The 27207-nt window shown below is 40.6% G+C and overlaps 1 protein-coding gene across 5 annotated transcripts; it reads right to left on the bottom strand.

Annotated features, from left to right (window-relative positions):
• Positions 1-1423: 1423 nt before the first annotated feature.
• Positions 1424-27119, bottom strand: CREBRF (CREB3 regulatory factor). 5 transcript variants are annotated; one of them, XM_072873776.1, is made up of 10 exons: positions 27005-27119; positions 17589-17766; positions 16481-16606; positions 14524-15607; positions 13893-13994; positions 10022-10216; positions 7921-8110; positions 7425-7498; positions 6903-7025; positions 1424-6662 (listed from the first exon to the last, which is right to left on the bottom strand). In XM_072873776.1, exons 2-10 carry the CDS (start codon positions 17595-17597, stop codon positions 6547-6549), a joined length of 2019 nt encoding a protein of 672 aa, XP_072729877.1. In that variant the 5' UTR covers positions 17598-17766; positions 27005-27119; the 3' UTR covers positions 1424-6546. The 5 variants fall into 5 exon arrangements, with proteins under 5 accessions (XP_072729877.1, XP_072729878.1, XP_072729879.1 ...); XM_072873777.1 differs by lacking the exon at positions 27005-27119 and adding an exon at positions 26365-26521; XM_072873778.1 differs by lacking the exon at positions 13893-13994.
• Between the last annotated feature and the right edge of the window lie 88 nt (positions 27120-27207).

Here is a 27207-nt window from a genome sequence, read left to right on the forward strand (position 1 = left end):
GCCCTCATCAGCTAATAAACCGCCTTTTCATGCTTTTAAAGAACTAAAAAACTCATGAGCTAAAAAGAGGGCCCAAAGCAGCACGTACCGTGACACCTGGGAGAAGCAATGACACCACGAGGGCTTCACCGCCTCCAAAGCTGCAGAGTTTTATACCCAACAGACCTCCCAAGGTTTCTGGGTGGACAGGCCTAGACCGATAAGGTCTTTGACCCTCAGCAGCAGGGAGAAGGGCTGGTGTCAGAGTGAGAAAGCTGGGGGAACAACATGCGGTACCTTCTGTACCCATGAAAGGAGGAAAGGGGAGGCAATGCAATGGCCCTTTTGCCTTTTCCGTGAGCTCCTCCCCTGGTGCCCTGGTTTCCCCCTCCTGCCCTCAGACCGTGCTGTGTGACAAACCAGGTTTGGACAAAGCTAGCAGGTGTTAGAGTCCACATTCACGGCCATTGCAGAAAGCCAGTCAACAGACTCAGTGGGCTGCAGTCCAGGTTCTCCTGATGGTCCCACCATGCTGACCCAGCAGCCTTGTGAGGCAGCTGTCAGTGTGAGTGCTGAGCAGGGGGGGAAAACAAGTTATTTCCTTACCTAGCTATGATCCTTTCCAAAGGAAAGCTACTGACAATACCAGGAGACCGAGGGCATTTACTTCAAGGGAGCACACGCCATTCAATATCACTCCGCACATACAATGATTCCAGACAGTATTTCCTCCACAATTTTTATTTTAAATTACAAAGGATGTTGCATACATTGATGAATTTGTATCTGAATAGAAGTGCTAGGGATCCAGGGTGACAGAGTAAACAAAGTCAATAGTTTAATTGTGCCTCTTTTCAAAAAAATAAAAACTGCACAACTATTAACCAACATTAAACATTGCAACTCTTAACAGATCATGCTTTAACAAGGTAAATTTATTTTCTAACAGAGACAAGACTTTCAGTAAGTTTTTCTGAGCTCCAGTTGGAAGTTGATTATAGAATATCAAGGACAGCATTACAATCATGACCCCAAGCATAGAACAGGATGCCATGTTCTGTTTAAAATGCTTTTTTTTTTTTTGCCCATCAACCACCTACATCTGCATGTGCCATCAGCCTTAAGAGTTCACCCAACCACAAATACTGAGCAATATGTTTTACTTGGACATAATATTCTGGGAGGAGAGATGATTCAAATGAGAATGTATGAATACCCATCATTGTAAGAAAGATTAATAAAATTAAGTGCTACTACTAGGTTCTGTTTCTTAATCAGAAGATTTTGATAGGGCAGGGTGTGCTTTTGCCAATACCAAATCCAATCCAGAAGTTTTCCTTACAGTAGCTAGTTAACTCACCCAAATTTGACTTACACAGATACCCAACTACAAAATATTCTTAACATCAGTGTTCAGAGTTTTTCTTATCTAAAAAGTTTGGCGTTTTATTTTTTTTAGGGGAAAAAAAAAAAGTGTGCTTAAAATAGCTCTGGCTCCACTTTTAGCTCCACAGCTCATTAGAAAGACAATAAATGCATAGTCAGTATTTGCTCTTGTGGAAGTTCATGAATGTCTAAGAGGCTGAGGATTATAATTCAGTGTGCACACACACCTTCTTATCATGCTAGAAGCATTGGGGGGAAAAAACATGGCATATTGTGAAATGTAAATTGTAGAAAGATAGAGACATTTTTGTATGCTGCAAAGAAGATATAACCTAAAAGTGCCATCTTTCATTAATGACATTGAAGAATCCCAATTTATATTGGGAGATACTCAAGAGTGGTGTTTTCTCAACATACTAATGCCCTTAATACAGTTACAAGAAGAACCAGTCACTGAAGCAGTAACTGTTTGAAATGTACTTCACATGATCCCTGGGGTAAACAAAACAAACCTCAGCTGTGTGCAAGGCTGTGTCAATAAGCCAAGACCACATCTAGTGGCACACTCAACTAGATGATTCCAACTGAAGGCTCCAACTTAAAAAGAAAATAAAATCATGATTAGATGCATTCTTGAAATTCAGGTCTCAAGGCCAAATACAGATCCTAACATTCACGGTACATAATTGGGTTATGCCTCAACAGAATTTCAGGAAGACTAGCAAGCACGTTTGAGGAACGGAATTGCATTTGCTATTTCTGCTGAAGGCAATTTGTATACAACCCTTTGAAATTCTCCTGATAAAGCCTTTTAGAGCTTTAAAAAAATAGCTATGTTTAAATGATTTATGGAAAAGAAAAGCACATCCAGTCTTTATATTTTGTGAATAAGCTAACTGTTTTACTAATGAAGGCAAATATCGGATAAGTATTAGAAGGGGGATCTTTTTAAAATAAAATCAAAACTGACACCACTGTATTTCAGAAGTGTCTGGTTGCTTTCAGGTTAGTTAAAAGACCCTTCATCCATTTTAGGGGGTTTTTGGTTGGTTGGTTTTTTTTTTTTTTTTAAAAAAAACAAGAACTCTTTCCTGGCCCTCTTAGTATGGAAAAAAGTCTATCTATAAAGAATTAGGAACTGAACACAGCTGAGCCTGACTCTCACATCAGCTTTACAGCAATGCAACTTCATTAAATCACAATGATTTCAACTGGTATGATAAGAAAATCCAGCCAATCCACACGTAAACATAGCTTTAGTAGTAAGTCTCTCTCATCTAAAAAAAAGTACTCACCAAGTATCAGTAAATGTGTTCAATAAACCATAAAAGGAAGCATTAGCAAAAGGGGTTTAGGGCTAAAAACACCCTTCATGAGCACCCCTGCATTTTGCAAGGCCATTCAAAAACTGGTCTTCCATATAAATACGAAAGGACTACTATTGAGAAAAACTGAAATCAGATCTATCCAGACTTTCTTCAGGATGCTTTTATCAGTTCTGATTCAATTCCAGAAGGGTTAAGTTTGAAGAGTTCAGAGGGAATGAAAAACATTTAGTTCTAGATGTACAAGTAAGGCACAATATAAAGCCACATCATCATCTGTCATGAAGGAAGTAGGAAAGGACGCGAATCATACATGGTACAGTAGAACAAGCAGTCCATCGATTCAAAGTGTGGCACCTAAGTTCAGACTGACGAGATCTCAACAAGAGCAGTTATGACAGCATGCTTTTAATATGGAAACAAATTCTAGAGAATCCAGTGTATCAGAAAAAGGAAGAGCTTTTGTTTGTATTAAATCAAAAAATGTATAACTGTTTTTGGATATAGGATTAAAAGTGAATATTCACAATGCCTACACTCAAAAACAAACAAAAAAATCCAGGACTTCATTAAGATCCACATACCATGTATGAACACTGAAAATCTTTAGAAAATGGTCTTCTCTAAAGATCATCCAAAAATGCATGCCACAATTGCCAAAAAACAGAACATGTACATTTGTTGGTTTTTATACCCTTATAAGATTTTTGTTTGTGATAAGTATACACTAAATGTATATATTTTAATGACACTAGAGGAAGCAGATTGTTACTGGCATTAAAGTACAACCATTTCTAGACGGTTTAAATGCCACAGAGTCCCCTGGTTAAAATGTAAAGCTGCACAGCTTGCCTATGTCACCTTTATGATAAAGTTAAACCAGCAAAAGGTCTTATCTTTACTCTACATTTTACTGCCAGGTTTTATTTATATCAAGTATCGCTGCAGCATTCTGACCAGCCCAGAGTTAGCAGCAAGTGGCAGGAATCATATAAAATGCAGTTTCTTTTTTTTTTTTTTTTTTAAACAAAGTGCTTTTCTAAGATACACATACATATAAATAGGTACAAAATAAAGTGTCAACATTAAAAAGCTCAACTATTTAAAAGCTTTAACTTAAAATAATACATAGAAAACACTGAAATGCAAGGGTATGGAATTCACTAAAGATTCAAAGTCTACTTTGAAATGCTAGACCAAAATCATATTCTGGTTTTCAGACAAAAATAAAAAGCTATAAAGTTCTATCTGCCCAGTATTTCTGAGCAGTAAAAAAGGGGCTTTTTAATACTTTGTCAGTTTAAATTTGTCACAGAAGTTTTTACCTGATTGAAAACTGCTCTCTTAATGTTTAGAAATGCTGCCTTGTCTACACAGTTTGGATATAGCGTAAGGACCTCTCGTATCTGAGCAGCGCATTAACACCATTCATCAGAAAGGAACAACAGTATTCAAATCTTGGTACAGACATGGCCTTAACTTCACAAGAGACATTCTTTGTCGGGGTTTTATGGGCCGTATGCATCTCCGGAATAACTGCAACATCGGCAATAATTACAATAGGAATACATCTGACCCACTGTGTAAAGCAGCAGCCAACTCTCACCTCACCCTAACAACAACAACAACAACAAAAACACCCGAAACAAAAACACCCACATTCCACTCAGATTTTGCAAGTCTTAAGTGGATTTACAAAGTTTTGCCTAAATTGCCCTGGGTATTTGTTCAGTCTCTGGTAGGAAAGACTTTCTGTACAGCTCAGTAGTGGTATTTTGGCCTCCTCCTCCCTTTTGAGTCTTCCAAAATATTTAGATACAAAGTAAGCTGTGTGCACACTCACAAGTATGTGGCAGGACTGCCACCTTCATCGGCCACTCTTACTGCAGTATTACTGATTCAGACTTTTTTTAATAGTACAAGCTTGGATATAAAAATAATCTACTTATAAACAAAAAGGAATCACAGTACAAACAAACTTAGACAAACTAGAAGTGGAGAAATTCCCCAAAGGGAGTGGGGAGAAAGCCTTCATGGACTTTTGCATTTTTTTTAAGCAGCTACATTTGAAAATATTTGGTATTTCTATTTTCAGTAAACAGTGTTGTGTCATCTTTAAATAGGGAGAGAAAGAACAGGGAGGAAAAGGGGGGGGTCCATGAAACCAGAGAATGATCTTGCCTTGAGATAAAGGACTTTCTCATCAAAGGCTAAAGCTTTTAATCTGTACGTTAACACTGACTACAAAGCCAACTCTTATTAGCAGAAGAGCAAATAAGAACTGTGTGTTAATATTCCTCAATCATAGAAACTACTGAATTAACAAGAATAAGTCACATATAAGTTTGAAGAAGCTAGTTTCGAAATACCTGTACAAAAATATAAAAGTCTATAAATTTTTTGTTTTGTTTGAAGCCTGTGTTGATCCTTGGAAACATCACATGCATAATAATACATCAACTGGAAAAGTGGCAACTAAGGAATTAGATATTTGTAGCTCTTCTTTCTCTTTACATATATACAAATTACAATAAAAATAATTTTATTTTTGTTGTTTGGTGGAAGTATACTACAACAAACTAAATATTTTTTTTTTAAATTCTCAAAGTTGAAAACTATTTTACCAATAGCTTACTAAAATCCAAATATATTAAAATCTCCTACAGTAAGTGCAGAGAAAAAAGATTTAAAGACTCCGAGACGGCCACCAACTTATCTACCATGGAAGCGAACTACAAGAACAGCAAAATAATATTGTTATGTATGAATGCTCCTTCTGTAGATAATTGGACCCAAACAAAAAAATTCACAGTTCAGTAAGATCCCTAACCCTGACCTTTAATTTTTTTTCTTTTTTCATTTATTTTTACATTCAGTACAGTATCATATAAGCTGTGCAAAACTTTACTTAGACTGGCAGTTCGCCATATCAGTTGCATTTGTCTTTGGTACAAAAATAAACAATCGCATTAATGTGCAAGTATTTGTTTTCTTCCGGCCAAAGTACCGAAATTGAGTTTTCTAGAGCCATCTTTTATACAATACATAGACTCTGTGGCATATATCTACATTTTCAACATATTCCTATATACATTCAAAAATTTTAAGAGCTGGAACAAATACATTAAAACCTATAATCTTACCATCTATACATCTTGGTTTTTCCCCTCGGGGTTTTCTTCATACAAAACTTTACCAGCTTAGACTGATAGCTCTCCCCCCAAAATACAAGGCACAAAGAATATACTTTTTTTCTCTTGCTTGCACAGACATTTAAATACTATATTAAGCTCAGAAAATTAAAGTCTTATATGGCACACTAGCTCTAATGCCAGGTGTGCTATGTACAAGTTAATGGTTGCAAAGAAAGCTCACTGTTTTTTAAGAACGAAAGAAAATCCAATTATTAAAAAAAAAAAACAACCAAAAAGAACAAAAAACGCCCTAAATTGACAGCTTTACAAAAAAAAAAGCTTCCTCTTATTTTACTTGGAGCATAAACCTGTCACAATGTCTGGCATACACTAAGAATTTTTACTAGCAAAACCATGTTTTTGCTTCTAAAACAAAAGTGATATATTCTGGTCCTAGATAACTTAATTTTAAAAAGAATCCTCATCTCTGTATTTAAGCTTAAAGCAGCTTTGAAACTATCTGGTTTATGCTCCAAAAATGCTATTAAGCATTTTATATCATGCCTTGATTGGTTTTACTACATTGTTATTTAAAAACAATGGAACCTAATTTTAAGTGTTTACATAATGCTAAACTGACATGCAGACCAGAATGCAATTTACAATGAAGTACTTGACAACACAGGTAGAATCTGACCGATGAGAACAGCTGAAGTCATGTCTTAAACTTTTGACATTGGTATTCGTAGCCCTACAAGGCCACCGGTGGGGTCTCCCTCTGCAGTCTTCTCTAAAACTTGATTCACAAATTCTGATGTCTGTCCGGCTACAGGTAGTCCTAAAAAGGGAGGGTAAGAAAACATGCTGTAAGGTTATATTCATTGCATGTATTTGTACATTCCTGTAAGTAATACAAAGCCAATGAACACTTTGGTTAGTAACTAACTAAAAGGCACAGACAACTGAAATTAGGAAGTGCTTCTTTCTTTTCTCTATTCCAGAAATTGTTTGCAATCTAACATCTCATAGATTCTATGTCTCTTCACATACATGCAAATACATTAAGTTTACTGCTTACCAAGAGTGTCTTTAATAAGTACGTTCAACATTTGTTCCATGTTGACTCCTCTATCATCTTTAGGTACCTGCACCCGATTAACTATTTCTTGTTTAATGGAGTTGATCACAAATAGTAAGTTATCTGCAAAGAAAAAAACCTGAATTACATTTACAGCACATTCCCCCGGAGCAAGAGAGATCCACAGTTGTCCACACACTGTTATCTGTAAGTGTCAAAGGTGTCACATCACACTTATTGTAAAATTAACATGTAAGAGTTTACATCTGTAAACATATTTTCAAAAATATTTACATTACATACATTTACATAATTTACATCGGTAAAGTAGCTCAACACTGCAGGTAACCCAATTTACATACACTTTATGGAGTGGACTGTTTTTGTGCCAACAAAATTGTTGGGTTTGTACCAACCCTGTTTTCTCTATAAACTGCCAGGTATGACTCAGGTTACATGATGGTGCAAAACACAGACTTGTCTGAACAAAAGAAAAATTAAGATGTGAAGAGTTGTATTTACCATATTCCGTGTTGAGACCCCAGAGTTTTACTTTATTGGCTTCATACTGGGCTTTCTTTTTTAGTCTACAAGCCCTATAGTAAGAAGAGGGGAAGAATTAGAACACTAACAAAAATTCCAGAATACTAAGAGCATCTGTTTGTTTGCCACACGAACTTATTAACCAATACTCCCAGAGCTGTGGTGTACAAAATCATCTATCTACTCACTCACCTTCGCTGAAAGCACCCTGCTACCTGTATTTCACACTTAGGGATTTTATCACTGTCAATCATTTGCCCTGAAGCTAAGTAAGCCAGCTTCCAGTGGAAAAACATCGTTATCTAGGGAACAGGCAAACTACATCTCCAAAGTGCCAGTTGCCCTGCTTTTCCATAAACTGGTAATTAGCCCATTGCAGAAGCAGGATCTCTTGAGGCAAAAATTAGTTAGATCTTAATCGTACAGTTGTAGTAATCCAAATTTACTCATCCATGTAGCATTATCTAATATATACCTGGAAGCCAGCTTGTTCTTTTCTTTTCTTGACCTCGGTCTGGCAGTTAAGGGAAGTTCACTGACTGGTGTCAGGTCACTGATCACCTTATTCAGCTTCCTCAGTTCATTACCAATCTGTAGAAGCTTTCTGGGGTTGGGAGTCAGGTCTTCTACATCAGTCCTCCGTGACTTCTTTGCTGCATATTTTCCTGTTTTAAATATGCAGAAAATTGGGTTGGGAAGTGACACAATACGTACACAAACCTGTGAAAAAACATTCTTAAATATGTATTTTTTTGGGTGCAGTTTAAGTTCCTTTGTTCATTACAAGAGAATGGACTGGAATGATGTGATCCCTACGGCCTTTCACAATAGAAAGAGTATTTCCAGACAAACTGCTTTGTACAATTCACATTATATCCAGATCAGATAAGAGCAAATACTGCTGGCCAGGCTACTCGATGTGATAGACAGTATACACACAACTGTGCTGAAAAATGTATGTCACAAATTCGAACCCAGTTGTTTTGCCCCAACTGTAACTTGCTAACTCAAGTGTTCAGCGAATATAACCTCTTGCACACTCAAGTTGATTAAATTCCTAAATTATCTTAATGCTAAAGTTGTGTTTTAAGAAAGAGTGTCGAGGCCTGGTACTGAAATGATCTTCAGTGATACTGAGCTTAAGTGATCCACATAAAGGCTAGTCAACCCTTTTATATGTATTTGAAGCTATTTAAAATCTGGTTTTCCTCAGGAAATACACATATTCAAGACAAAATCTTTATTCCTTAAGATCCTCTACCACTGTTATGTGTCTTTTTCTAGAGTTATATGAAAAATGCCAGTTGTTACAGACACTTGCAAGAAAATGTTAATAAAACTAACATAACCTACTCCAGAAATACATATTAAGAGAGCTGATAATTTAGCATGATTTATCTGAGGTAGTAGATGACGACCTTGGTACACGTCTGTATGTGAAAATAAAAAAATCCTGCATGTGTTATATTCTGTAGCTTCTGGATGTTAAGTAGTGTTTGATCCTACAAATCCCTTACATACACACCTGACTTAAAGGTCACGCTCAAGGCACATTTGGTTATTTGTTGTTTAGTAACAAGTACAGATATAAGCCTTCATAAGAAGGAGCAGTGACAGGGACTTTAGGTACTGATATTTCACTACAAGATAAATAAGCATATAAAAACTAAGGAGATTAAAAAACCAATGTTTTCTTCCCTGAATAAATCTACAAGTAACAACAAGAAAAAAAAAAATTTTTGGCTTAACAGAAGGTAAACTGCCACGTTAAAGATAGTAATTTTCAACTGTAAGGAATGTTAACATTACAACCAGGGAAGCTGATTTCATTTTCTCCTTCAAAGCCAAAATCAAATGGAGCAGCCTACCAAAGAGGTCCTGTGACAAAAAACCAAACATTACTCCTAAGAGTGGTTTGTTCTGGGTGATGTTAGTCATGTGTGCAGTACAGCAAGTGGCTAATCAAAACATTACAGGAATAAAACACAGTTATTAGACCAATTGCTTTAATTTTCTAAGAGGCTATTTTAAAGAAATAGTTTATTCACAGAAGAGTAACTGCTTCACTGTGCTGCATTCACATAGGTGGGAGAAACAAGTAGGGAGGAGCAAAACCAGACAGTTACGCCTTATTGCTTGTCCTTTAGTTCATACTGCAATTAACGTGAACTTTGCATCTCAGATCACTTCCAGCTTACTTCTAACACAAGCAAGACTGAAACTAACAGCTACAAGGAGCAAATATCAGTCAAGTGATCCATCCAATATGTTTACAGTATAGCTCTGAGAAAATTTCGAACTCTTGGGGTTTGCACTGAAAGCCCTTGGAAGTTACAATTCTCAATTCATCCACCTTCCTCTGGAAGAAACCACACTGAAAGTTACTACTGTATGTTCACTGTGCCTTCCTTGGACACTGTGCAGAACTCTGCTAATTGAGCAACAGACTTGCAGTGTTTTAATTATTTATTTTCATGGCCAAAACACAACTTCTCAGCACTTGCAAGTATGGAAGTTTGGCCACTGAAGGTGTCAGAACGAAAGACATTCACTTGTAAGTAGGACTCTATTCTTACCATGATGGAGACCATTCTTCTGATACATATTACTTGGTAACGTATCTCGATTCCACTCAGATGGCCTCAGCATTCTTTCTTGTTGTGATGGTGTTAGTTGCTCACTGTACTCCCAGAAGTATCTTCGCTTGCCTCTTTTCCGAGAGGATATTGCAGTCATTTCTTTTAAATCCTCCACAGAATCATTTTCATACCCTAAAACGATGCATTGCATTGTTTATATAATGTTGACAAAACTGCTTCTAGTCCTTTAACGGTGGACTGAGTATTCAAGTTAAGAGCAAAATAACAGACCAGGCCTGTTCTACATTATCTAATAGACTTGGTTTTCAGCGTCAACTACTACTGGGTACTTGCCTTAAATCCAGGGTTAGACATTGAGCCAGTGATGGTCCTTCATTAGTGGAAAAGAGACAAATTATTTATGCACTGAAAGCCCCTTTATGTTCTCTGACCCCTTAGGCTCTATTGCTCTTCTCCTCCACAATCCCACCACTACAGAGTACAGACAACAGCTGTTGGAGAGTGTTCTCCCATCCTTACAATTTTCTCCATGAATTTGCAGGAGCATAATCCTAACTTGCCTCCACATTTCAATCTCTAATCAAAAAGCATGGAAAAGGAAGCAGATAATAAAGATGGATTAGCAAAACACTAATAAAGAAAGCAAAATTATTCAATCATAGAATATTCTGAGTTGGAAGGGACCCATTAGGATCATTGAGTCCAACTGCTCTTCCTTGAGTTTGAATACCTTTGGGAAATAAATCAAACCACCCATCTCTATTAGCTAGAGGAAGGTGGCTCTGTTATCAGGACAATGACCATAAGAAAAGACCATCTAAATTGAAGGGACCTGGACACTTTTCAATCTCTTCCTCACCTCTTTAGTGGGATGAAGAGAAATGATCCACAGTAAAGCTACACAGTATTTTAGAGGTATATTATGATGCACTTGATACGATGAGCTGTTTGTGAAGTACATGGAAACTGTAATGCCACTATCCACATTGCATAAATATTTATACAATAATTATGTAAACACAAACCACAGTTTTTAAAATCCTAGGTATGCTTTAGAAAATAAAGACAACCTGTACTAAGGTTAAAAAAACCCAAACCACTGCATCGCCTTTTGTACTAGAACACTGTATTATAGTTTACATTTACTTAAAAAAGAATGCATTTCAAAACATCACGTACACTGATGAAGCTTAAAGAAAAGCCAACCACTGAACCGACTGTAAGCCTAACAAGCCTTGACGCCATATGCTTGAGTTCTGCCTCATCTTTTACCAGTAGCACAAAGAATACTTTCTTCTTTTTAAAACAGTCCATTCAATTAGTCTGTTTGCACTTGAAAAACCATTTGAAAGAGGAAAAACAAACTTTCTTGCTTTGGTCCGACTCTCACCTCATAACCCAAAGTATGAATAAAAGTTAGGTGTGCAGAAGGATGAAATCAGTTCTAAAGTTCTGTTTCTAATCATTTCATCAACTAATTTACTTTGATTCTCTAGTTATTAAAAAGACAGTATTTTAAAGGCAAATCAAACAATGAAACATGCTTTATAAAACATTTTTCTTGTATAGCCAAAATGATTAGGACAATTTACATTAAATAGTTTAAAATACCATAAATATTTTTAACTGTACTTCTCTTTTACCCAAATGCTGTTTGACATAAGTATCAAAATACTCTTAAAAAACCTACTTACTTTCCACTTGAAAAAACATGTCAAGCTATGTAAGTCATTATATAGATATGTATAAATTTAGCCCATCCTCACGATGACACAGAATTAAGCCAACTGATGAAAACAAATCTGTTTAAGAGCTGATGTGTACAAATGTACAAGGTTAAAATCAAGACTTCCTGTTTGCTTATTTAAACTATAATTAAGTTACCAACTTAAATTATGTTGACTTAATGTATCCTGCCTTGCAACTCTAACATTGACCTGCTATAATTTTAAAGTTACATAGAATAATCTAGTGCACAATGTCCTAACCTAGCCCATAACATACAGGAGTGCAACAAATCTGTTCAGCTTTTCTGCACCGTATTCATCTCCCTTGAATTCTCCTCTTAGCAAAGATCATACAGCAGTCTCTCTTTGGCGGGCTTCTAAGAAATCTGAAAGGGTTCTTGTATTTACCTTTCAAGCCCTTCACAAGTCCCTCCTAAAAATCTTTGTTCACATCCCTTACTATGGTTTTAGGTTTAAATTCACCAAGGTTAAATTAAGTAAAACAGAGAACAGGATAGACATGACTTCTGCATCTTACCAGATTAAAAGCAAAACATAGCCCCACCAAGACAAAACCAGAAAAACCCTTCTCTTTACCATGTAATCACACTGACTTCTGTCAAACCATTTATGAGTCTTTCCCCCAGCTGATGGTCCAGGTGCTCAGAATAGATGCAATGCAACTTAAAACAATCTCCTTATCTCTACAAGCGCTTTTCCCTTTCGGCTATTTTTTCTCCAGTGCTACTGAAAACTGAGTCAGTTGTTGCATCTCCCATTTCTGGAATCTCTTGACTACTTGATGGGAGAAGCAGTCATTTACAAATACTTCTATTAAATGAGACAGGTAAAATATACTGGTAATAGCAAAAAAAGTTGTGCTAGAGAAGGCCTGGGCTGATAATTCCCGTAATAAATTACCTTTGCAGGTGACCAAAATTGCTAAATCTGTATCATGGTGATAATAAAAACATTGTTGCCCAAACTTTCCCAACAGCCAGTCACATTTTTAGTTATTTCTCCAAGTTCCTGAAGTTCACTATATCTAAGAATTTCCTCAGACAACACTAACACGTTAAGAAAACATTTCATGTATTCCAAAAACATACATGAAGAAAAATATACAAAAGCAAACTGCGTATAAAATACATCAGAGGGTCAGCAATAACTAGTAAGGTTTCATCCTTTCAGTAAATTACATCTTCACTCTAAATTTATCAACTGATTTTGGTTTCAGTATTATGGAAGGTTAAATCTTCCTGTGCCATGCCTATTTTTAGAAATTTTATCCATAGTATTTACCTTTACTGTAAATGTAAAAAAGCAACACAAAGTACAAGAGTGGCATAATTAAAATACCTGGAGGCATTACCTTCTAATACAATCAAAACATATGGTGAAACTTTTAATATCACCATACTCGAGGTGAATGGCTTCATTCACTTAAAAGTTCTAGCAAGCTTGTATAAGCCAAGTTCCTCAGTTACTGTACTGCTCGACGTAGTTGTATTTAGAAGGCGAGAGCAATTGCTTGTCAGTAAAATTTGAACAAACAGCCAACAGTTAATGTAATTCCACCAACTGAAATCCCAGCATTTTAATACAACATCTCTTTTTCAGAGTTACCAGGCTTTCTGTGCAACGTGCCTCTGTGGGCTGCAAAGCACTGTGGAGCACAGCAATCATTACAGAGCTGTAACAGCTACTCAAAGCCCCAGAAAGTAGAGGGAGTTCAATTGAGAAGAAGGGAGGAAGAGGTTTTAAAATGCTAATAAAAATGTGTTATGCACATGTAAAAGTAACAAAAAGGGCATAATACTTAACAAGTTTAATGCCAACTCAAGAAATCTACTTAGAAAATAATTTAATCTGAGAGTTCATTATGACAAACACTGACAAGCTTTAGGGAAGCTGCTGTTTTTAAAAAGGCAAAATTTCAGCTACTTTCTCCCCCAAAGTTACATATTGCCAAATGTCTGAATACCTTAATCCTTATACTCTGCTACAAAGCATTTATAAAATGTGATTATTATACTTTCTATAATGAAACTGATACTTGGTTACAGTCCTGTCCCTTTCCCTTCAGATTTTATTTTTACACAACATTACCGCTTTGTTACCTTCTAGATGAAGGTTAGTTCTTATTTCTGTTGTTAAGGCTCCATTTCTACATGCAGAAGGGAGGAATTCAGTATCCTTTGAAGACCCACTAAGTGTTACTGCTGAAAACCACCAAGAAACAGTTCTATTAGTTTCAGTGGTAGGTATTCTTTGGATTCTGTGGAAAACTGTACCTACAGTAGGACTTAAGTAATTATGAAATTATTTCACTCAGGCTATGATTTCATACCAGCTATCAAGATACAACTCTGGATAAATTCAAAGCAGCAACCTACTGAAGCACTAGAAAGCTCTGCACATCCTATCATCAAGCCACAAAAAGAAGTCGACAACAATTGCAGGTTGTTGCTCTATGACCTTAGGCTACAAGCTAGATTTCCTGTATTCTCTATTATTATTTTTGTTACATGATCACAGTTTATGCAGTTTTTCTCCAAACAGGGCAATAGAGACCTTGTATAGTTTTTGTTAATTACATTTTGCAAAGCACTTAGAAAATCTGGGATGAAAGTTCATAATTTAAGATTAGCGTTGCTCATCTGTAACTACAAAGCATTCAAAAGTATTCTTTCCTACTTGGCAGACAAATCCATTAACCTCCACGTTAACAAAGCCCAACATTGCTGGTACCTGGTTCTGAGAAAGTATCACTGATGTCGTCATCTTTATCATCCTCATAATCTTCTTCCTCATCATCATTTTCAGACAGCTCATGCTCACTGCCGAATCCTTCATCATGGTCCTCATCTTCAATATCATCCTCATCATCCTCATCTTCCTCAGGGTCTCCTTTGGCTGACTGTTCACCCAAACTGTCTGTTACAAAAAGAGAATAGTTGTGCTCTTCTTTCTTCTGTGAAGAATCTGATGCTGATGTGCTGGCAGAAAGACTGCTCTCCCCCACAATAAGTCCTGGGGTTTCCTGGGGTGGACTGAGGAGCAGTTCTTGAGTCTCTTTAAAAGGCAAAATAGGAGGCGTACTGTGACTATGCAGGGACTCTATTCCTTTTCTTTCTTGTCTCTTTGCTACAGCTCCACAATAGCAGGTGTTTTCCTTGGCTGCATCAGCATGTGTCTGGCTCAGCACAGGTCTGCTCTGTGGTAAAGGATTGATCTTTACTTTTGCCTTTTTAACATAGTCTTTACATTCAACATGAATGTTCACCTTGTCATTATTGTACACATTGGTCTTCACCACGATTTGTGTACTGGAAGCAGGCTGAGTTGCAGGTTTGCTTGCCTTCTGAACACAGTCCGACAAAGGTGCCTCAGCCTGAACGTTCTTGGAGGAACAGACTGGGGCTGCTGCTCTGGTTGCAATTTTTTTGCCCGGTAACAAAGAATTTAAAGGGTTTTGTTTTACACTAAAGAGCAAATCAGGGTAATAGAGTGAATCAGAAACAGGTTGGGAGTCCTCACTGTTGAGCTGAGCCAGTGTCGGTGTTTTACTTATCACCTCTTCATCTTGGTATGGGCTGGAAAAGTCATCAAGGCCCAGGTAATCCACCTCTTTTGTTCCCCAAATGTCACAGCTGGTTAATTTAGTGTACTTAGTTAAGTCTTCACAGTAGGTGTCCCACTGCTCCCACTTTGAGGTGAGAGCAGCTTCTTTGTCCAGGATGTCCGTAAAAGACTCCAAGTTCTCAAGGTCTTTGCAGTCCTCCATTGAAAGTAAGTTGTCTCTGGAGCTTTGCTGATAGTCCATTTCTCTGTCCTGTGCATAAAACGACAGGTTAAAAATTAATACAAAAAAAGTATCAATCATCTCTGTCCTCTACTTAATCTAGTATGGTGAGCTTAATTCCAGTGAAGTGTAAGAGTGATAACATATGAAGATACCTCAACTTCCAACTAAAAGCTTCTTTTGAGGGTCAGAATGAAGTCCAGCTTCCGTGCTTCAGCAGCAGATCCTTCTGAAGAGATTGCTAAAGATACAAGTCAAATGCCGCTGGATTCTTCTTCTGCTATTGCAAATTCATCTGGTCATCAGGAACTAGACTAGTACCAATATCCATGTATTTAAAATATGAAAGACATCACAGGCAAGCTGTTCTAGTCTCTATTAACCTAGTTCAATTTTTGGTGTGTGCTTAACAGAATATGCTCAAGTTTACCAGTCCCTGGAAAAACCTCATTCTAACATGATCAATTAACAACGATCAGCTACCTTTCTCCTTTGATACGGGGGGGGGGGGGGGGGGGGGGGGGGGGAGAAGAATGCTAGTATAAGTAGCTCATGAGTCAACTTTTATTTTGCTTCCCCTGCATTCACAGCTTGGGTGAAGTAGCATATAGCTGCTCTTGCAGAAAAGATTGTAAGGAAGAGTCTCAAGCACCATTATATAACGTCAACACAGCTCTATTTGAGACTTGTATATCAAGCCTCTCCTGATGGCCAGCTTTAACAAGCGTCTATTGAGGAAGCATCACATTTGCTGGACAAGCAGTTAGGCTCTTCCCTACTCAGTAGCTAGCAGTAATGAATAATCTTCTAGCATTCTTGAACAAATACCCCTCTATTACTACATGAACTCAGCGTATTAGTCAAGGAGAGGAGGTTATGTACACACACAGAAAGATGACCTACCAGTTCATACATGAAGTCTGGATCTGAACTGCTTGCCAAGAGATCCGTGCTCATCAGAGTCTGCTCTGAAAACACATGGCTCCGAAAGGCATCCCCAAAAGGAGGGTCCATTCCACTCACACTGGGCTACAACAAAATTGATACTGACATTTGAAGCATGCTATAAAAAGGCCTAGTCTTTTCTTCAACAAAACATAAAGAGTATTGCCATTTCATCCAAGTTTCTGAACTTGTGCTATACTTACATCTGGAAGGTTTTTACCTACACAGATAAGCACGTCATTTCTCAGACCGAGAGAATGCTTTAAGAGCAGCTAACAACATGCAGCTCTTTAATCAAAGGACACATCTGTATTCATCATATAGCTGCAAGAGCATCGCTCATTCATTCTTGTTTGTTGATTTGAAATTCTCATGCGTTTGCCAAGTTTAGGGATATGTTAGCATTTGTAGAAGAGGAGAGCGAGTACTGTCAAGATATGTATCAATAGGCACTACACGCTTGCAGGGCCTTCACCCTAATACAAACCATTTTGTACTAAAGCAGTGTTGGCTGTTCTTAGAACCATTAGAACACTTAAAACTTCGACCTGAGATTGTAACAAAAGCAAAATTTATTACAACTAAATCAAGAGTGTTACATCCTCGAGAACGAAGTGGAACTTTACAAAAAAACATTATGCAGGATGACTGGGCATGCAGGGAATGGGCAGCAAGGCTTTCTGCTATGTTTAATTCCAGACCTCTATTTCTCTTCTAGACACACTCGCCCTGAGGGTTGGGAAGGGAGAAACACCATACTGCTGAAAGTCAATCAGTGTGCTGATGTGTGAATCACTGCAGTAATAAAAGGCTGCTCTCCAGGCATCCACCCTTATCAAGATGACAACTTTGCTGAATCTTGCTGTGTGAACAAATACAGTACCAAGAGCAGCAACATAGCTTCCACCATAGACACTACTGGGACCCTAAAAAATATACACCATTTAATCTCTTATAAATTCTCCGTGCTGATGCCATCCAAATTTGCTCTTAAATGCGTTTTTTTTTTTTTTTTAATAAGGAAGCAAAATTATTTACAGAAGCAAAAATATCATAACAGACTTACCTGAGGCATTTCCAAGCCCAGATTCCCCAAATCCAATTCCAAACTTCTGGTTTTGTTCACTTGTAGATTCCTTTCCAGGTTTACTTCAGTCTCAGTGAGTTTACACAATCCATGCAATGAAATTTTTCCTTAGGATAACTTCAGTTCACCCTGATGGAGCTCTTCTATTTGTAGGCTTCTGTGTAGAATAAACACAGCAACCCCCCAAGGAGGTAAGTAATCCTTCACCAAAAAGGCAGTGCTTAAAAATCAGCCAAAGTGAAGTAAAGACAAAAATTCCCCCTGAAAAGTGATTATTCCTCATGCTGGAATGTATAGCAATTTTCTTCCCCTGTCATCTTTCATTGAATGAAAAGCCACAGATGCTACAGAACAGAGTTCCTGCAAAAACCTTTTTGGCCGAGTTACATTTTGTTGCCTTCTTCCTCGCTACCGAGACCACAAGCTCTATAGACATATGAAAAGAAAAGCCTGCCTAATTGGAAATAATGACTAGCATACTGCTGGGTATACAAGAGAGAAACAATCTTTATGACTAATATAACAGAGCCAATAAATTCTAAAAATGTCTCAGGCAAACGTCTCAAAATACTAATTTCAGAATAGGCAGTAATACTGTTTCAGCGGTATCTCTTTTCTTAAGAGATTAATCCATCCAGCATCAGACAAGATTATATCAATCACTCATATAGCAACATCTAGTGGTAGAGGGATTACAGCAAGCATGCTCCCTGTCCAGCAGTAGAGGAAGGGAAGAGACAGACTTCCCCAACAACACAAATTAAAAATTGTGCCAAATTCAGAGCTGCCTAATAAAATATCTTCTCTATTAATTTCAAGTAAGGCACATGTTGAAATTGGTCCAATTTATCTATTAGTAATTTTACCAGTTCAGTAGTTTCTATAGACCCACTGCTACTTCAGATGTATATCTAAAGACTTTTCCGAGCCTCATATCCTGCTTAATCCTGCATTTTTTAACAACATAAGGAAAAACTGCACTGTAGAAAAGCAAGCACCTTAGCACAAACACCAGTAACTATATCTACACTAAAAGAATGACAAAAGACTCATAAAATAAGTAACAGGAAGTAAAAAAGAACAATGTTATATCAGAAACAATAATAATAAAAAATCCATGGTATCAAACCTTAGTATCTAATGTAACTACATTGTCTTCAAGGATGCTGCTTTCTTACTGTCTTGCTTGTCTGCAAGATCCCTACCCTTATATAAAAAGTCTCTTTAACGAAAAAACAGCATTGGAGGAGCATAATCAAGAAACTGAACCATCATACTTATACAGTTTTTCAGCATTATCAGTTAAAATATATTTGTTTCTTTGAGCAGAATTCTTCACTCAGCATTGCTGCTAAGTAAGACTTTGATGGAATCTGCTCAGGCTATGTTTATTCTCTTGTTTTGAAAAACAAATAATAAAGTAAAAGTGTTCTCCTACAGCAGAGCTACACTCAGAACCCTCCTCCCACCAGCACGACAGCATTCCCGTAAATATATGTATTTTAAAATCATTCCTAGTTGCAGATAGTGTCTCAGCTATTTTGTTATATTCAGCACATATACCATCAGACTGTGGTAAAAACAGACACTATGCAAAGAAGTCTTTACTTATCAAAACACACTGCTTGTCAAATAGCAGCTACAATCTAACAACAATTACAAGTCCAGTTATAGACAAGTTCTCAGTAAAACCATGCTACCACTGCCAAAGCAAGCCATCCCTCAAAGGGCCCTGTGTCAAATAAGAGCCAGTTCCTTCCAAGAAAATTTTCTTTCTGCTCTAAAACTTCCAGGGAACTCTTTTTACTTATCTTAAAGTGATATGTGAAGTTAAGTTTGTGTCCCAAGACAACGTGCCTCAACAACCCCCGACTCCCTTCACCCAGCAAAGGCCACACCGCAGCAGAACTAGTTCTGCCTAGGCTGTTAAAGTGGCATGAACGACTAATTCACTTTTCACCCTGGCCTGATCTAGGAGAAAGGGCCTGTTCTTTAAAACAAATAAATTATGCTCTCATACACAAAGAAAGAGGCGAGAAGGATATCATCTTTAATACCAATCTACACCTGAGTAGTATCTTATTTCTTTCCATACAGAGGGGCAGAGATTGGTGTCTTTTTCAACAGAACATCAGATTAATTCTTTGACGTCAACACCAGACCACCACTACCATCTGCATTCACATGGGAGACTGTCAAAGTTCTGCCACTGCATGATATAAATGGAAAAGAAAGGAGACATTTGCTGCTTCTTTACCGGTTATTCTTTGTTAGAACACGTACCTCAAGCCATTCCACTGGCTTTCATACACAACTAGGAAAGGGGGGTGAAACTTAATCTGTACTGACACTGGTTTGAGTAACAACCAACCAACGCTTCCAAGTGTCAGGACCAGGGAGCTTTTGGATCATTTACAAATCCTCAAGACAGGCATTAACGTTCAAAATACTTTTACCAAAGACTGGAGTAATCTTTTAGCTATAAACTTATAGCACCATTTAAGAATGACAGTGTATGTCCTCCCAGGTCAAAGCAGTATATTGGCTAATCTAATTGTTCCCCAAATTCTCTTTATATTTAATTCTTGACATTTATAATATTAATATTTAAATGTGATTTGAACCCCATTAAGATCTATTAAAGTATTCTACAAAATAAGATTTTTCTTGGTAGTTCTATGGAGGGAAGAAACACAGTGAGGCCCTAAGAAGACAGACACTGCCTCAGGGAGTTGCACAATCTAGGCATGCTTCATGCTCCCAACAAAGCAGACCTACTTCCAACTGCTTTCTAAATTTTCCAGAATCATCAAGATCTTCATTAAAAGACTCCCAGTGTTCACACTTAACTACCAGTATTTTTTCATGAACTGGCAAATTAAGATGTATAGTAGAAGTCAATGACACATATGGGAGCACAGATCTAAAATCTGAACTCGCTGTGAAGGAAAGTAACTTTGTAGACCACAGCTGAAGTCCCATTTTTACAGAATTTATCATTATTGGCAGTCTCAGCTCAAGACCGAGTTAGAACAGAATAGTACAGTTGTTAGGTTATCTATAATGAATACAGATTTGAATGAACTGAAAGATCTGTGGCAGAGCTCAAGAACAGCAGTTTAAGAATTACTGAAGATAAATACAGCAGGAATTTCTACTTCAGGACAATTTTCATTAACACTTTACATCAGCCCTTCCCAAATGCAGAGATACAGAGGTGAAATCCTCTAGTTGCTTCACAGCAACTGAACCGCAGGTGGAATACAAAGCCGGAGGCACCAGGCAGGGTGCCGCCACTCCTTTTGGCAGCAGCCTGCAGTTAAATCAGATTAAGGTGATTAAGGAACCAGTCCCTGAGTTGGTTCTGTTTCTGCAGATTCTTGAGTCACATCAGTGCAGAGCTGCGCCCCTGCTCCTGGGAGAAGGCTCGCTCATTCACTTGGGCATGAGGAAGGGCAAGACATCTCAGGAACTGCTATGGTCATCTAATGTTTAAGAATTTGGGGTACTGATGGAGGCATGCATATATACATTGGTTAAAATCCCCATCAGTCATCAATAAGTAACCAAAAACTGTTCTGTAGAGTTAATAATTCAATGATCTAATGACCAATCCTAATAAAAATGCTCTGCATTTATACGTACATTTAAAATAGTTTAATAGTGGTCCCAAGAGAACCAGGAAGACTGAACTTCTAACAAGCTAATGGCAGGCTTATTACATGACATTACTGATGCAGCAGTACAGTTAAATTGGCAGACAGCAGGACCTAAATTCAAAACATGCAGCATTAAGGAGACACATGGCAGTTACCATGCACATGCCAGTTCCCTAGACTAGTAAAACACCCTTCTGCGACAATAAATTATCTCCAAAGAAGTCCCTATAAGAGAAAAACCTAAACTGCCAGTTTTCAGATTGACAACTCTGAAAGTCTTCCTCAGTCACCTGCATGAATCATTTGTACTGTAGCTATAACTAAAGTTGCTATTTCGGTCTCAATTCAGATGTGTATTTTGTCCAATTTGAAAAGCACACAGAGCGTCGCTATACCATTTTGTTGATTGTACAGTGCTTATTATCACAGCAGCTAAATGCCTGTTATAAATACATTACATGAACAATTACACTTTTCATGATGGTGACTATGCATCATACAGCACAGTTTGTCAAAGTTACATTTTTGATGCAGATAAAAAAATAGCATGTCATGAGAGCCTGTCAATACTAAACCTACAAACTCAGGTTAAAACATTCAAAATGCTGAACTTGGAATTTCAGAGAATGCACAAAAAACTATGCCACATATTTTAAAAGAACCATTATGTACTATGCAGTGTTTGCTGTATCTGGATATTTTATGGAGCACTACAGTTAGAGATGCAAGAAGTTCTCCTACGCTTCTCTTAAAACTTTTTTTCCTTCCACAGTTTGTGCCAATTTGTTTCCTATTACAGATTATACTCTGCTCAGTGTGGTCTTCAAGCGCAAAACATATTTTTCTTAGTTTTGTTTCTGACTGTAATGTTCTTGTTGGGTTTTTTAATTTCTTTCTACATGATTCTTCAATTATTAGCCAGGCTTAAAAAAAATTCTTTTACTTTTCTCCCCCACCACAAAGACACTAAGTTTTCTTTTGTGTTTTTTTTTTAATTATTTTTTTTTGTAGCAGATGAGCAAAGACACTCCTGTAAAAGGTCTTCCTCTGCTTCCACCCACCGCAGCCTCATTCACCTGCTCATCCAAAGAAGCCAAGTCCCTCTACCTTCTCAGTGATGTATTTGTATTAAAATGCCAGCATAAGCATCTAAGACATTATGCCCTTTGTTTTCTGTATCCTGGAGAGCAAACAGCAGCTGCTTAAGACACCCAGATTCTAAGTTTGATGGAGCATTGCCATTTTTGAAAGAACTAAAGATATAAAGACTGTTTCACTTCTTTTAAGCCTCTTCCCTTCAGGAGAGAGAAACTGCTACTTCACTGCCTTTGTTCCTTTTCCTCTGCTGACCTTCCCTTCCCTCCCAATGTTACTTTTCTAATCCTACTTGCCCACAGCAGACAGCCTTCAAGATCTGGAAGTGATACCACTGAACAGAAGCTCTGGTCTCCAATCACACGCACACCACCTCAGGTAAAAGAGCTGATGAATTACCAAAAAGAATACAGCACTACGCTCTTTGTTCGAATTAATACCCCCCTACACATCAATGCCAGCTACCCAGCTTTGGAGGGGTATTTCACTTCAGCACGACTGCGTAAGCAAATAGGCAGATGCCAATAACTGATCATAATGCAAGAGGCAGAAGAAAAAAAGTGATTTTTTTTTAAACCAACCAAAATACGTATTGCACCTACGTATTTTATAACAGCTATGCCCAGAATAATATATTCCTAGCTTTTCTGTACATTCTGGAACAAAGACTGAGATTTTATTATTATTTCAGTGCCAAGAGTAAGACACACAGCATGTTAAACTTAGAACTATATTAACACACTTCAATTCATTTAAAAAACTTTTAATAGTTAAAATATGAATTGCATAAACTTTTATTAAAATACCACTGTAGAGTTAGGAGAGTTGTCTGTACAAGAGAATTAGCAGTAACACTAACAGTCAAAATTTTTTTTGAGCCACAGATTTCCCCTGAAGCAGAGTGCAGCCAAAGCAAAGACAGAAAACAAAAGCAAAACTAGACAACAATTTAGCTTACAATCTCCAGCAATATTCTACATCCCTACATGATGTTTTTTTTCTATATTATTTTTCTGACAGTGCAAAGTCTTTCAGGGCAAAAAAAAAAAATTAATTCTACAGTTCCCAGAAAAAAACCCCTCTTATGATGAACGGAATGGTACAATCTAGTCTACTCTTCATACTGTAAAATTATGTTTTATTATACTTTTGTTAGAAATGGGTCATCAGTACAGCATACTTAAAAGCCAGCAACAAATCAGAAAAACACATCAGTCAAAATAGTCCAAAAAGTAAAAAAACCAGCATAAGAGTTCAAAAACAGGAGGAGGATTTTTTTTTTTCCAATATAATAATACAATCAGGGAAATTACTATAGCAAGGTCTAAACCTTAAAATCCACGATTTTCAGAAAACTTGTGGCTTGACTTTCAAGCCAATGCCAACTTTCAAGTACTTCTTATGAAGTGCCAAATATCCTTATCAAACTTTTATTTTAAAACATCATTTAATTAGGCTTCACAAATCACACAGCAGGGACATGCAAGTCATGGGAATCTAAACCAGTGCATTCCCTTATTTATACCACACTATCAGTCTATTAGTTGGACAGAAGCTTCTATTTATTCCCAATTAATTCCTGCTAATGCTGAAGGGACTTCAAAACTTCGTCCTTCAAAAAGCTCTTTTGCTGCTCTCATTATTTAAAAAAAAAAAACATGGCAAGGATGTTCAACGGCTTGATGCCTCTGCTGCAGATTTCTCTTAGGAGTTAATACTCCCATCAACCACAGAACAACTCTTTCTTTACTCAGGTAAACTACTGGCTACAAAGCACTGTATGAGGTCTCCAAGTTATTATTTACGCCTCTAAAAAGTACTGTCACTGAGCATTGATATTTCTACAAGAAACTTTTCCTGCTAAAACAATCACCCAGTATATTTCCTATAGGAATTCTGACTTCTCATTTAAGTTGCCAACAATAAAAATGGACTAAGTTTCTGAAACACCTGTGTCTGCCCCTCTATAATTCTTACTATGAAAACATACGTGCAATAATAATAATAATAATAATAATCCCTCCCCACAAGGATGCTTAGAAGCCACTTGGTTAAGTGACCTTAGGCCAAAGGCTAACCAACCTTTTATCACCATCTTTAAAACATTCTAAAGTGTTTGAAAGATAATATCAGAACTTGATTCTGTTTTGCAGGGTATGTATTACATGATTTCAACAAGTTACCCTCAAGTGGCAACAGCATAAAGATTATGTTTACTTTAAACGAGAAGTTAACATTTCAGCTGGCATAGCTGAATGATTAAAACTGTTCAGCCTGTTGCATACAAAAGCCTGAAAAAGAGCATGTGTTTTATACTGGAGCATGACACAGTGAATTCTGGTCATTAAATTATCTTTGATATCTGATCAGTGACATTAGACGATGCCCCGAGAAACACTGTAGGCTGGCCTCGCCATGCTGCACGGTTGCGTTAAACCACTGCCAGCTCCCAGGGATGAGATTAGGGCATAGCAGTGATACCGCGGGCACCGTTACATAAAATAACGTCCAAGCTGTGGACCTTCAGGACGGAGGGGAAATAAAGTTCAGACTTCGGTCCTTGGCGAGACGAGGGGCTTTCGGCAAGCGGCCCCCGACTCAAAGCCTGCGTGAACTTGGTCCAGACCCGGAGAGGTGTCCGAGACCCGTGTGGGGAGAGGCACACCCGGAGGCAGCTCCCGAGGCGGCCCGGGGAAGGCATCGGCATTTCATAAGTGAAGTCTGTGGGAACTGGCTCACCGCAGGAGGCGGGAACGCGCCCCGTCCTCCCCTCGGAGGGCGGGGAACCGGACCACCTGTGTGCGGGCACCGCCCACCCCGCCCGGGCTGTGCACCGGCTGCCGGCCGGTTTCGGCCGCGCCTGCGGACCCCGGTGGCCCGGCCCCCAGAAGGGAGAGACGCCCTGAGGCAAAGCGCTCCGGGGGGACGGGGCCGCGGGCACCCTCCGCAGCCAGCGGCACCGCTCCGGCCCCCGTCCTTCCCGCGGGCAGCGGCAGGGCAGCTCTCGCCCGGCCCGGGCGGCCCCGGCCCACACCGCGCCCCCGCCCCTGACCCACTAACACACCTCCCAGCCAACATGGCCGCCCCGCCAGCCAGCGCGGAGCGCAGCCTAGCCCGGCCACCACCTTACCGCCCCGCCCTCCCCGCCCGCTCAATGGCTCGCTCCTCAGCCACGCGCGCTCCCATTCGCCGCCGCCCACGCCGCTCACCCGCCCAGCGGTCCTTTCAAGCTAGGGTGAGGCGACATGTAAACAAACCCCCTTCCGCCGCTCCGGAGGGGACCGGCCGCGGCCCCGAACCCCCCCGAGCGCAGCCGAGCCGCGTCCGCCCGTCTGTGGGGCACTGGGAGCCCGCGCCGGCCTCCTGCCCGGCCCCTGTGTGGCGGAAAGGGCGCGGAGGGTTCCCCTGCCCCGCGGGAGGCAGCCCCCGCCCTGCGGCCCCCGCGAGGGCTAGGGGCGGCCGGCGCGGCCTCCCCCGGAGCGCACCCCCAGCTGCCCGGGGGAAGCCCCGTTCCCAAGCGGCCGGGGCTGCCGCTCACCCTTCGCCGGTGAACCTCCACAACCCCTCGCCCCAGTCAGTTACATAAAACGCCGTGCCGGAGCGGGGACAGTCCCTCCCGCCGCCCATGCCCAGCCCCTCGCAGACCGCCCGCCGGCCCGGGACCCCTCTCCACCTCCTCTGGCCCCGCAGGCTTCGCTACGGCCTGGAGCCGCCCCGCTGGACACCAGCACGCCCCAGGCAGAGAACCCCCCCACGCCCACGGGTCACCCCCGGCCGTCCCGAGCATTCAAACAGGTCGAAAGCGGAGGAGGCGACTACGGGCCTGAAAAGCAACAGAGCGCAGGAACTGCCGAGCCCCTCTGCACCCGACCCCGGCGCGGCAGCGGCGACCGCACCGGCGCCGCGCACCCGAGCAGCCTCTCCACCCGCACAACCAGCACGACCGGTCTCCCCCGGCAGGACGGCGCTTTCGTTTCCCTGGCGCTCGCTACGAGACTCACTTTCCTTGTAAAGGCACGGGCCGCTCCCGACGGGTGGAGGGGACGCTGACAACTCGCTGCTCAGCCCGCGCTCCGTCCCCTGCGCGGCCTGCCGCGCCCCTCCGCAGCCCCTCTCACCGCGCCCTCAAGCCACATCGGTGCTGCCCCCCGAGCCACCGGGTCCGCAACCTCAGCTCTGGGAGCCGGCGGGCGCCGGGCACCCCCCGCGCACAGCTGCTCTCCCGCAGCACCGGCAGCCACACCCCCCAGCGGAGCGAGGGGAGCGGAGGGGGCGGCGGGCTCCCGCCGCTCCGCTCCGCTCCCCTCCTGTCCGCTGGGCACCATCCCCGCCCTCTTCTCCTCGGCGCCCGGCAGCCGGGCAGACACACCCCTTCCCGCGCCCCGCAGCCCCCTGCCCGGCGCGCACACGCTAACACCGCCTCCTCTCCGCCGGGACGCCCTCCGCCCGCCACCGCCCCTCCAGCGGGGCAGCAGCCGCCTCCCCGGGGCGCCCCGCAGCCCCCCACCCCCGCGCTGCCCTCCCACCTTCCCGGCGCGCCCCGCAGCCCCCCGCGCTGCCCTCCCGCCTCCCCGGGGCGCAGCTGCCGGCCGGGGTCGCTGCCAGGCTCTGCCGCCGCCGCCCCCCGCGGCCCGCACTCACCGGGCGGCCGGGGCTCAGCAGGGGGCGCCGCCCCGCGCGCTCCGGCCCGGACCCTCCATGCGGCTTCGGGGTTTGTTTTGTTTATGTCCCTTCCTGACGGGTTCCCGGAAATCGCGTGACTCGCCCCCCTCACGTGGGGAGGGAGGGCGGGAGGGCGGGCGAGCGGGGGGGGGGGGGGGGGTGGCCGCGCCACCCAATCGCCG

This window comes from Ciconia boyciana, chromosome 9 (assembly GCF_034638445.1).
Source record: "Ciconia boyciana chromosome 9, ASM3463844v1, whole genome shotgun sequence".
Taxonomy (NCBI): Eukaryota; Metazoa; Chordata; class Aves; order Ciconiiformes; family Ciconiidae; genus Ciconia; species Ciconia boyciana.